The 12,901-nt window shown below is 38.3% G+C and overlaps 1 protein-coding gene and 1 long non-coding RNA gene across 2 annotated transcripts; both read left to right on the forward strand.

The window, feature by feature from the left end:
• Window positions 1-5,096: 5,096 nt before the first annotated feature.
• LOC306996633 lies at window positions 5,097-6,080 on the forward strand. Its single transcript, XR_013797136.1, has 4 exons — window positions 5,097-5,286; window positions 5,447-5,616; window positions 5,697-5,798; window positions 6,044-6,080. It is a non-coding gene; the product is annotated as an uncharacterized lncRNA (long non-coding RNA).
• A 466-nt stretch (window positions 6,081-6,546) lies between these two features.
• LOC306996863 (uncharacterized protein) lies at window positions 6,547-8,299 on the forward strand (the record flags this gene model as incomplete). The annotated part of the gene is made up of 6 exons (XM_079609766.1): window positions 6,547-6,639; window positions 6,782-6,926; window positions 7,578-7,715; window positions 7,792-7,866; window positions 7,955-8,058; window positions 8,180-8,299. Exons 2-6 carry the CDS (start codon window positions 6,869-6,871, stop codon window positions 8,297-8,299), a joined length of 495 nt encoding a protein of 164 aa, XP_079465892.1. The 5' UTR covers window positions 6,547-6,639; window positions 6,782-6,868.
• Between the last annotated feature and the right edge of the window lie 4,602 nt (window positions 8,300-12,901).

Here is a 12,901-nt window from a genome sequence, read left to right on the forward strand (position 1 = left end):
GTTTAGTTTCACTGCAACCTTCTCCATATCACCAAAGTCAATTTTCTCAGACCGGAGAGACAAAGGCTGCAGGTGAAAAAGCCAGTTGTCCTCAGTGAAGTCAAACCACTTTTTGATGTACCTGATGGCAGTGCTGAGGAAGGCTTTGAACTCCTTTTTGGCAGTGTTTGCATCAGATGGGGGAAGACGCTGGAGCTTCAGTTTTGTCAAATATCCATAGAACTCATCATCTCTCCTCTGAATCAACTTGTCCATGAAAGACTTCATGATGGCATACAAATCAACAGATGTTGTGCCATCTTTTTCAAGATTCTTCACCACCTCTTCAAAGAGTGGGAGAATATTATTGCAAAAGAGAAGATAAACCTCAACAACATCTCCTTCCTCTTGCAGCTCTTCTGCATCCATGTTGAGGTTCAGCAAAATCCTCAGGTGCCTTGGACAGTCATCTCCAAGGCTAATTAAGTACGACTTAAGAGCAGTCCAGTTTTGCATTAGGCGAGTGATTGCAGGGTTCAGGGATAGCCATCTGGTCACAACATGACGCAAAAACTCACGGAACTCAACATCACAAAACTCACAAAATTCTTTAAGTTTTTCTCTTCTTTTTGCAGAGCTTGAGAAGAATGCATAGATTTTGAGAACAATGTTCTCTACATCCACTGAAAACTCATCCAGTGCATGTTTTACTGTATTGTGGACAATGTGGGCATGACAGTTGCCTGTTAGGAGGTAGCTGTTTTTCTTCTTCAACTTTGTGTAAACCGAGTTGTGAACACCATAATTCACATTTGTTTTGACTGCACTAAATGCAGACACTTGATCCAGAGTAAGGGACAGTTGTTCAAGACTGTTCTCTATACATGCCACAATACCATCAGCAGACTCATTAGGATTCTCCACAAAATCAATAATTTTTTGTCACTCCACTCTCAGGAGTGAAATACTGAATAGACAGGGGAAACATTTTTTGATTGCCCTTGTTATGCATCTGTTTGTATGGAAAATGGGATAGGTTTTGAGCCCTTCAAAATATTAACCACTTCAGAAACTGACTTAGGGGCAAGAATGTTTTTGACAATGGTCTCAGCTTTTGTACGTCCACAGGACATCTTCTTCACTATGTTTGAATCACTGACTGTCCGATGCAGTAATTTGTTAGCGCAGTCAGCACTGACGTAGCTCATATTGTGCTTTACAGTGTGGTAAACATGGGCCAACTCCGCTGCAGTAACCTAAACATAAAAAATGCAAAGATGAGGATCAAGATCACAGTTAATAGCATAAAAGTGAACAACTGTCATGATTTCAGTTGTAGCACCATCGCCAGATGTTGATAGATAAAGCATACATGTTCTATTTTGTTGACTTATTGCAGGACTAAAAGGTTTCTTGACATTTTGCTAAACTCAGACGAAACACAGGTTTTGTGATTTACTGCATTCCATAGTGCCTTCCCTTCTTTTTCAACACATTAACGTTTGCTGAAAGCTTTTAGCCGATTCTGTGCTTAGATAAGAGAAGACATCCCGGGGTTCTTTAATTTAATTTATCGTGGGTGAGGACGTACACACCGCGTCTGTTTTATTTCACAGGGACGCCCCGCAGGGAAAGCCCCTTTCATGTATTGTTCTAAAACCAAACGCACAAACACAGACATATGTTTTACACCGTGTGAGGTTAAATCAGGTCACACACTATCTCGCACGTCCCACACACACATACACCCCCACACGGTGGGGCGAATCACAGACACATACACGCACATAATTCTAAAAGTGAGAATAACGTTGTTTTGTGAGAATGCAACATTCTGTTTGAAACGGCGATCAACAAGCATGCAGAATCTGACGTAGAATGCACGTTCACCGGATTAAAACAACCAATAGAAACGCATAATACCTAAAATCATTATAGTTCGCTTTAACATTACCTACAAAATAGCAAATTTGGTATGGTTGCAACGCATAAAATTAGACGAATTCGAATCTGTTTTGAGAAGCAAACTATTATGCATTATTAAACATTTACCGAAGTGTAGAATAATGTCAGAATAAAACTCCGGCCCCTCCCCACGCGCGGAATGGGCATACCATCACAGACAAAGGAATCTTGGCGCCAACAGGGTCCCACTCGTGATTGGCTCCCAGACTCAGAATGGGCGTGCTCCGGTTTCATTCATATTTTGGAGACGAGCCAAAGAAGCTCAGTTACCTTTTTCTCTAGTTCCTCATCGTTCCAGCTTCTTCGTCTTCCGCTCTTCAATTCTAGTTTACCACTCTAGTCTCTCTAACTCTTAGCTTTGACTCAACTTCAAGAGAGCCTTGCTCTCCGTTTACTTTCCGTTTCTAAGACTAAGTCTTTATTTTTATACAAGTTTAAAGCTACTTCCTTGATCCAGCGTTTTAACGAACGAAAGCTTAGCGTTTCCACCCTGCGTCAAAACGACCACGTGACCGCCACCCGGAAGCCCGCGAGATTCCAAAAAGAAACAACACGAGCACCAGACGACTTTTCCAACGACAACACAGTAGGCTAATTCTGATCTGATCTTTGAAACAAGCTAGTTAAGGTTGTCTGAGCATCCTCTGGTCTCTTGATTATTGAAAGTATCCCTTGAACTGTGTACTCTCTCTCTCTCTCTCATACCTCACTCTCATATCTCTCTCTCTCTCTCCATCTCTTTGGTTAATATCGTGTAATTATATATACACGCTACGTAATCGTTTTATACTCATTTGTTTTGTTTATGCATATTGTTATACTCTCGATCGTGTAACCTACGTACCTTTAAATTGTCTTTTATTAAACTTCATTGTAATCTTCGTCTGAAGTTGTGTTTTATGAATCCATAATCTGAAATCCCTGAAAATCCGATTTTCTATGCTACCTTTTAAAAACGCTCTACCACTATTTTAAACATTGCATAGTTTAAATATTCCCGATCTGATAATCTTGAAGGGTAAATTACCTCCATTAAATGGCCATGTGGACGTGTTTTGCTTGACAAGAACTAAACGGATCGAAGTGTTGATGTAAATATTGTATGTATACGCATTAGTGGTTAAAGTGGTATTTCCAAGTACGACTGATTAAAATCATTCCCCTTCCCTGTATGAATTAGTATCACGAGTAAATCGGATACATATTCATATAGGTTCAAGGCGGTACAAGCCCATATTTAGAACCATTTTAGAGCGTATGCAAATAATATTCATCAAAACCATGATTATTTAATTTCCCATTTGAGTGCTAATTTCCCCAATTTATACTCAAAGTCAGTATTGCTACACAGTCCTACAGCAACAGTATGTGTAAGCCCATCACCTTACCAATAATATAGAAAGTACGTAATGTACATGGCATACATTTATTCAATTTATTATTTTACTTTAAAAAAAGCTTTTTATTCCAAATAAATGCTGTTCTTTTGAACTTAATAATAATCAAATAATCCTTAAATAAATTGTACACAACTGTTGTCAACATTTGATGATAATAATAATGAATGTGTCATATGCAAATCAGAATATTAGAATGATTTCTGAAGGATTATGTGAAAAGATATTTAAACAGAATAAACATCTATTCAAATAAAAAACTTTAAAAAAAATCTAATTGTAAAAATATTTCACAATATTACTGTTTTTGCTGTATTTTGGATCAAATAAATTAAGCCTTGTTGAGCACAAGAGATGTATGATGTCTATACATAATTATCTGAGAGATTTGGGATACTTTTTGACATTTAAAACAGTAGCTTACCATATCAGCCTCTGGTGAAGATGCAGGTGACATGAAGAAACTTGAAATTGCTCCCTGGGCCCTTTGCTGTCGATCGTTCCGTTTATGGGTCTCTGTGGACGCGTGTTGTTTAACGTCGCAAACACCGCCATGGCTTATGAAAAAATCTCTCCTGCATAGTTTACAGTTTGCTTGATAGATATTTCCCCGGACTTCGCCAAGCCATGCGTTCTCAGTCTCCCATTCTTTTTTATATTTCTGTAAACGTTTTTTTCCTTTTACAAGGTGGACTAGTAAGAGTTGCCATCGTCGTTTTTCACTTTGAAGTTAAATATCCTGCCAGTGTCAATTCGCAGCCAGCCTTGATGATTCAGGTAACGTAGCAACAACCAATGACAGGGAGCTCTTACTCACTCTCATGTGATCATGCCGTTCACAGACTGCGCGCTCAGCACACAAACACATCTAACTTACTTGTGTGTTCATTATTTAATTCAGTAACTGTATATACCTTGAACAGAAATTACAAATTGCACATTTTAAAAGCCTCTCAAATCTACATGTAGCCAATACGGGACAAACTGCGTTCCGTATTGGTTTAATACGGAACATTGCTTTGATGTCTTAAATACGGGACGATTCCGTATTATACGGAACGGTTGGCAACCCTAGTTGGTGGTCTAACTTGGTTTTATTTCTCTGTGTGCTGTTGTAGTTGCACACAACCAGATCGGGAACTACCTGCTCACTGAAGATCTTCCTGCAGCCAGTCTTGATCCTCAAGTGGAATTTGATCAAATATGGTCAAATACATTTGAATTATTTTTAGGTAATTTTATGAGGCAGTTCTGAAAGCAGGGTTCACCCAAATCCTGGATTCATGTACAATTCTGGCATAAAATTGTTAAAACTCGAAAGCTTGCCAGACCTCCCGTGCCTAGTTAAGGCCTACTAAGGCATGAATTGGCCTGTGGCGGTATCGGGCATGGCTTAGCGAAGGGTCAGTTGTACCCACATCAACTCCTTATAAATCATCAAAGCCACAAATTGTGTCCACAATGGCCTGAGTCCTATTATTGAACCACTTTTTTGGTTGTTTTAATCACACATTTAGTATTTTCAATTTTGTCCCAACTTACGTCTGAATTTTCACGTTCATACAATTTACCATGATACATGTTTCAAAGTATGCTGAATTTGGCCCTAGACTGTTGGAAAGTTGATTTGGAAAAGTTCTGAAATTTATGTTACTTAAAGCATTGGCAATATATTTACCCATTATTATGAAATCATGGGTCTGCATAGAAATGGTCCTTTGTCAATTAAATTAATATTTGTCTTTGCAGAAAAAAACATGGAGAGCCTCTCTGCTATGTCTGACTCCCCTGAAATCCAGAGGGCATCATCATCATGGGCTTTCAGGCAGCAGCAAGCCTCACAAAGATGGAAGGAGGCAAGGCCATTCCACCTTAAATGCCTCATCCAAACTCAGGATGTTGGCCAACCATTTTGTAGCCATTGGTGCAAGCCTGCAGTTGTTAGGTGAGATCTCATTAATGTTCTTTCATACTTTGTAGGTTTTTAGAGTGCATCACTAATTGATGTCTTCATGTTTCGGATAAACTGCATGTTCATGGAGGAGTCAGGGCTGTTTTAAAGAGTTGGTTCAATGACTATATTGGTTCATTGATTTCGTTCCTAGATGCAGAGAGTGTCTGCCAGACCAGTGGTTCTGTGAAACCTGTGATAGCAAGACTCACAGAAGATGGCAACTCCACGATAGGGAGTCAGTCCTTGAGGGCTTTTTTAAAGCCATTCCCCCATCCACATATTTTGTTAGAGGGGAGGGAGGATACAGCTCACACGACCAAGGTAGGTAATTGCAAAACTCTTTTGTACTCTTATCTAATAAATCTAGTAGGCTAATTTTGTGTTTATCTTTCCTTTGCTAGCTTGTATTTTGCCAACGGTGAGAGTGACTCAAAAATGTCCCTGTGAAGTCCCCAGCATAACTGTGTCACCTGGCAAAGCGGTCATTTTAATTTCCATCAATGGTAATATTTCTAAACTCTGATCTTTTTTCAATATTCAGCTGTTTCCCCCTTTTTTTGCAATGAAAATAATAGTATTATAAAAACGATAGAATACATCTTGTCATTATGATAAACCAAAAAATATATACTTATTTGAACTATGCTGGTGTGATTCTACTCAAGATGTAGCCCAAGTGTCTTAAGATGTGCCAGCTGATTGTTTCTAAAAACTCAGGTATTCCATGGGTGTTTTCTTATTACCCAAGGGCGTTATGACATGCACCAGCCATTGTTTACATGCCAGCAGCAGTGGGCTCCAGAGTTCATGGACCTCATAAACAGTGGATACTGGCCAGCTTCCACCAGCTCTTCCACTTTGTATTCCCTCAAACTTTTCAGCAGTGTGAGGGAACTAAAAGTTATCGCTCAGGCACTGTCCAGACAAGCCTTGGCAAAGCTGCTGGAGCACCCTACAAAGTGTGGTGAGCGGGTAAGTGTTCACCATATTATAGAATTCTTTACCATATGTAGACATCTCCAAAGTAACATTTAATATAATGCATCTTTCAGTCAGGACCAGTGTGCGGGGTCACGCTGCAGCGCAACTTCCTCGAATTTTCATATTGTGCTTTTGAGGAAGACAGCATGCCCTGCGGTGCACCTTTCACCTGCCCTGCTTGCACCCCAGACATGCTGGCAATCTCTGTGGATGGCAACAGGAAGCTATACCGGTTTCTCCGAAGCGGAAGGTGATATTTTTTTCTTCCTCAGCTCTGACTCTTAGTTTTTTGAAGGAGCATTTATTGCAATAGACACATCTGTGTCAACATTTGTTGATGTCTTGCATAAAGCTGTGAAACAGGCAGGTTTCAAATTATTTCTTAATACAATTAGTGTGCTTTTACAGCCCAGATTGTATTTGCATTGGTGAAAAAACTGCCCTCAGCTTCAAATTACAAGGAGTATATACAGTATGTTTATAGTGTGTTTCATTTACATCACAGCTACCTGGACAAGGCAGATGTGGGAGCTCCTCGTGGACAGCAGCGAAGGAGACTTCTAGGAGGACCTTCAAGTTGGACGAAGAGGGCATGGAGGTTGCGGTGTGTCGGCATGGTTTCCTCCTTAAAGCGCTCAATATTTTCAGAGGTGAGATTATAATAAATTGTTTGCTGTTAAATGTAACTTTGTATTGTTGTTATTTGTGTATGCAGCTTATACCCCTGCTTGGTTGAGTTTCCCATTATGATGTTCTCTTCAGAATGTACAATAATAATTTTGATATCCCTAGGTGAAATCTTTTCCTACCCCATGTATCTGCACAAGGAGTTGATGAGTTTAAAGAGAACAGAAACTTATCAAAGGGAGAGATGGACGCCATTTTAGATTTACAAAAAAACAGAGATATCGTCATAAAACCTGCGGATAAGGGAAACTCTACAGTGATTCTGGACAGAGATCAGTATATTTACAAAGCTAAGAGACAACTAGCTGTGAGTGACCACTATCGGGTTCTTGAAGAACCGATATATACAGAAACCATCAGTGAAGTAAGAGAGATTTTAGAAGAAATGTGCTCTAAAAAAATAATTAATGGGGCTCAGAAAGAATATTTGACAGGTGATGGCCCACCTAGGCCCAGAAGATTTTATCTGTTACCTAAAATATATAAGGAACCCAAGAGCTGGAGTGTATCCCCTTTCAGATACCTCCAGGAAGACCTATCGTCTCAGATTGCAATAGCGAAACTTACTATACTGCTGAATATCTAGAGTACTTTCTCAATCCTCTTTCAACCAGACACCCTAGCTCGCCTGAGGGCAACTAATCCCGAGGCTCCAATGGTCAGCACGTTAGATGTCGCTGAGAGCCAGGCCCAAACAGACCAAGTGACAGCTTCCCAGGACCAAGAGGAGGATTCTTTTTTTCAATTGCTAGGTAAGTAAACCAACCTGCAATCTTATTTGAACATACGTATTTTTTTTTACAGAATTGTGAACTTTATTTTTTACAGCTTCCCTTGATTTCCCTGACAATAAAGATGGTGATCACCTCCAAGACTCATTGGAGGAGTCTTTTATGATGCAGGGTAAGTTTAAAATGGTCAGCACATTTGTAATCAGGCACTATTGTATTATCTAAATGGACCGTTAAAAGTGAATGGTTTGTTTTTACAGAGACAGATCCAGGGGCCTGTACCATGAAGGTAGCTGAACAAACTCGGGGTTACAGGATTAGTTTTGAGTTGACAAAACCAAACCGATGCAATCAGGCTTTATTGGTACCATGACGCAGCTCATCAACTTTCTGTCATGATGTAATCAAATATGGAAGCAAATGCAAAGTGAAATCTCAGATTTATTAAAGTCTCTTCAGTGATACAAAGTCTCTCACAAACTCAGTTCAAAGAGAAAAGCTGGGCGGGTGAATCAGGGACTTCGATGGTCGTGGGTGCAGAATCCAAGCAGGTGCAGAGTGCTGTGGTGATGATAATCCGTGTAATGAAGAACAACGAACAATAATCCAGGAACGGCGATCTCACAGGACAGACAGACAGGAACACCGGAACAAGGCTCAACGACATAGACAAACAATCTTATAGTGAAGAGAGAAAACTGAGCATTTATAAGAAGAGATGATGAGTCACAGCTGGTGCTGGTGCTGATTACAGATTGATGAATGAGCCTGATTGCTCCGGACACACCCACAGACACGTGGCAAACACAAAACAATAACACAGAGCACGAGACAAGAAGAAAACAGTGCATTCATGATTCGTGACAGTTTCTATGTCAACTCAGGCTTTGATCTTAACCCTCTGGGGTCTAAGGTGTTTTTGGGGTCCTTGAGATGTTTTGACATGCCCAGATATTTGTATTTTTTTCAGTTGCTTATAAACATATTAATGGCAAAGGTGTAATTACACTCTATTTAGCATGAACATGGCTAGCATAATATGTGAGCAACATGTATGTACATGTTTGCATTTTTGAGAGAATATTATTTATGCGTGGTTATTCAAAAAACTCAAACTTAAATTTTCTGATATAAGACCACAAACGACCAACTTCACATATTCCCACAATACTTTTGACTAATGGATCTTGTCGGCTAGAGTATTTACTTCAAAATGATCTGAAAATCATCCGGGCTAATCGTTCACATTAAACAATAGATTGATTTAAATTTTGTAAGACACTTTTTGTTTGGAAAGGCAATATGCAGGGGGGCGTGAATGATCCAACAAGGTCATGAATAATGTCCTCATTCACACCTGATGAGACAAAGAAGACCTGCTAATGCTGCATACTAATGACCCTTAGGTGTCACTGTGGCTACAAGAAAAAATGCAAAGACAACACACACACATATATACATACATACATACATATATGTACATGTACATACATATATACATATACCGGTATATATATATATATATATAGGCTATATATTACTACAGAATTGGAAACATCTTGAAAAAAGTGTATTTTTCCACAAACTGTATGCTTGCAAATTGTATAATATCCAAGGTAAACATTTCTAGTAATTGTGCAGTTAATTCTCATTCGTATTTTCAGAAAGTTTTGGATGTAGGCTATCCTCTCTCCAAATTTGTCACTAATAAAACACACAAATAATTTATAGAGAAGGCTTATATTGACCTTTTAAGATTTTGTTTGCACCTTGTAAATTAGGTTTTGATGTGGCAGTAAAAGCTTTATAAATAATCTATCCAAAACGAAATGTTGTCTTTCATATTTCGTCTGTAACATATGGTCTTTTATAATATATATTAGGGCATAAATGGTAATTTGCAGTTTAATATGTTGCTTATACAAATACATTTTATTTCAACGTATTCAGTTGATTTTTACTCATCTCAGTAGGCAATATAGTTTGCTAAAAGCGAAACTCACGCGAGCTGTAGTAAACAACAGCATGCGCCGTGCATTCATTCAAACACAGAAACGTGATTCAAATGTAAACAGTCTTTTGCGGTTTACAGACACCATTTCATATCGCGATTAGAACAAAGCACTTACTGATGATCTGCAGCTGGATCCGTTGTTCGGCTACTCCAGCACGTTTGAGGTAAAATTTCCAGGATTATCACGATATTATTATTCCTCACAGCGAGTGTGTTCTCCAGCTGTTGTGGGCGTTGACTGGTTTGCATGTGTTGCTTCAGATTAGAATTTGAATAGCGCGCGCGCTGTCGATGGGCGTGTCACATTAGCAGAGTAATGAGCTGGCAGAAAGATAATGAGGACGGCTGATCTCTCGCTCTTTATATATAGATTACATAAACAGAGAATATTTCTTTTAGTTTTGAATTAGAGGCATAAAGCACTCCCTGTTTACTTTCTTTATTTTACAAAAGCACAATGTTTTATTTCGATTGTAAGTGGACACATAAAAAAGTAGACATTTAACAGCTTATTTTTTCATATTTCTTAAGGCTGTATGACCAAAACTGACTGAGTATTTTAGGTCTATTTTGCTGCTATGTGAAAAAAAACGCGCAGGGGGTTAAAGGGGTGGTAAAACACAATGTCACTTTTTTAACTTTAGTTAGAGTGTAACGTTGCTGTTTGAGCATAAACAGCATCTGCAAAGTTACAACGATCAAAGTTCAAAGCAAATGGAGATATTTGCTTTTAAATAAATCCATTTCTAAGAACTACAGAAAACGGCCGCTAGAGACTACACCACATTCCTGTGGGCTTGCCGACGTCACTATGCCCAATATTTACATAAACCCCTCCTCCGAGAATATTAAATAAGGGGGGCGAGACGGAGAGTTGTTGTGTAGTAGGCTGGAGTGTTGTTGCCGCAATGCCGAGGAGACGTTGTTATTTTCATCCGGATTGCACGTCCACTTTGTTCAACCTTCCTAGGGACGAGGGAGTTAGAGAGCAATGGTTGAAATTTATTTTTAATTCGGTCCCTCTTAATTATTATCCAAATCTCGCTCTCTGTGCTGCACATTTTACGGAGGAAAACTTCCACAATCTTCGCGAGTTCAATGCAGGATTTGCAAAACGGCTTGTTCTGAAAGATGGAGCAGTTCCAACGTTAAAAACAGAAGCTGTTTACGGACCACAACCTGTAAGTACGATTTATTTTTCGTCGTTGTGTTTTCCTGTAATAGCTAGTTTGTATTGTTAATTGTACGTTGTAGCAAGGAAGTAAATAAATGACGCAGTTTGTTATATGCTCTTCATATTTAACGTTATCCGACAAACACCTAACGTTATAAACTTTTTTTAATCTCAACAACGAACTTTTAATTATTGTAAATTATTCTTTGATTATAGCTTTTATGTGTTTTTTTATCTACATGCTTTATCTACAGTTATGCTAAACAAGGTTCTGTGTTTGATTTGGCTAACGTTACTGTACTAAAGCCAATGTTTAGTGTTCGTTTGGAGGTTAATAGTTTTTACGACAGATATTTGGCTAACTTACAATCTTTCAAAACATACAGAAGTAACGGTGCCATTCAGTATTGATCACTATTGAGTATATACGCAGTCTTTACTCAAAGTAATACATTTGAGGACTGTAGGCTATTTGTTAGAACGGTTAGCCTATATTGAATTCTTGTTTATGAAGTTAATTTTTTGTGTTGTAATGATTATTACACAGTAATGATTTTTTTTAAACTCTTTTACAGTTCAAATGTATGTTTTACTCTTATTTGATCATTGATGACATAATGTCATTATTTCTTACAGACAACATCTCAGCAGGGTTCGAGTTCCCAAGAGATCCCCACTACATCTACACTCCATGAAGTTGGATGTCAGTCAGACCCTATAGAGACTGAAACTGTAGCCACAGAGATAAAGCCCAAGATGAGATCAGTGGGCACACAACTTTCAATGGGTACATTCAGCAATTTCCACTTCCGGAGCAAAGGTATGAAATACAGACATTAAATGTATATGTGTTACTTTATCATATGTAGTACTAGTACATAATTTTAATTCTAATTGTTATACAGGCTAATTATGTGCATTAGAAAGTGGCGTCACACTTAAAAAAAAAAAAAAGGTAATAGCATGGCAGATGTTTTATATTATTTAGATTAATTTTTTATTTGTTTTTGGACTTGTAGCCATTCAGGCAAAATTGTATGGTCATGATGTGGGCACTGAAACAACTGACATGTTTCCTGATGCACCACTGTCATCAACACCAGTAAGGGGCTCAATCTTTAGGCCCAGCAAGAGACCTCGTCTGGTGTTAGATGAGGAGGAAGAATCAGAATTACATGTCGAACCCCATGACTCCACATATAACCCAGATTCTGTTGTCACTCAAGAATCTGAATTGACGTAAGATATAAATACATATTTACATACATTTTAACTAATACATTTGTGTTTTCAAAATGTATATAAAATGAAAGCAACTTACTAATATTTATTCATTTTATATTGCATTAGGATAGATCCACAGCCCGACAAAAGCGATAACAAATACATTGTTTTTGAAAGCTGTCTTCGAGAGCTGTTTGTGTCATGTCCAATTTGTAAGACAAAGTGTGACGTCCAGAGCAGACGAAGGGGGACATTTGTTGCATTCACCCAGCTTTGTGAAAAGTGTAACTACCACAGACAGTGGCAGAGCCAGCCCATTGTAGGGAGTACCCCACTTGGAAACCTGCTATTGTCTGCAGCAACATATTTTACTGGTGGATCTTTTAAACAACTAGAGAAGGTATTACAATTACATTAAAATAAAAAAAAAGTACTGTGTTGTTTCAGTATAAGTACTGTATAAATGTTATTTATTTTCTATTTTCTTAGATTTTCAAGGCCATGAAGCTCCAGATGATGCATTATGTAACTTTTAGGATTCATGCCAGGAATTTCATTGAGCCTACCATAATACACAAGTGGAACCGAGATCAACTGAATCTTATTAGGCAGCTGCAAGAGGGAGGAAATGTTGCTGTGGCTGGAGATATGCGTGCTGACACACCAGGCACGTTTAGACTATAAAAAAATTCATGCTGTTTATTTTATAGTCTTTGATTTTTCATAAAATATTATGATATTGATGTTCTCAGTAACGTTATATAAATATATAATTATGATGTTTACAATAGGACA

This window comes from Phoxinus phoxinus (assembly GCF_949152265.1).
Source record: "Phoxinus phoxinus genome assembly, chromosome: 4".
Classification (NCBI taxonomy): Eukaryota; Metazoa; Chordata; class Actinopteri; order Cypriniformes; family Leuciscidae; genus Phoxinus; species Phoxinus phoxinus.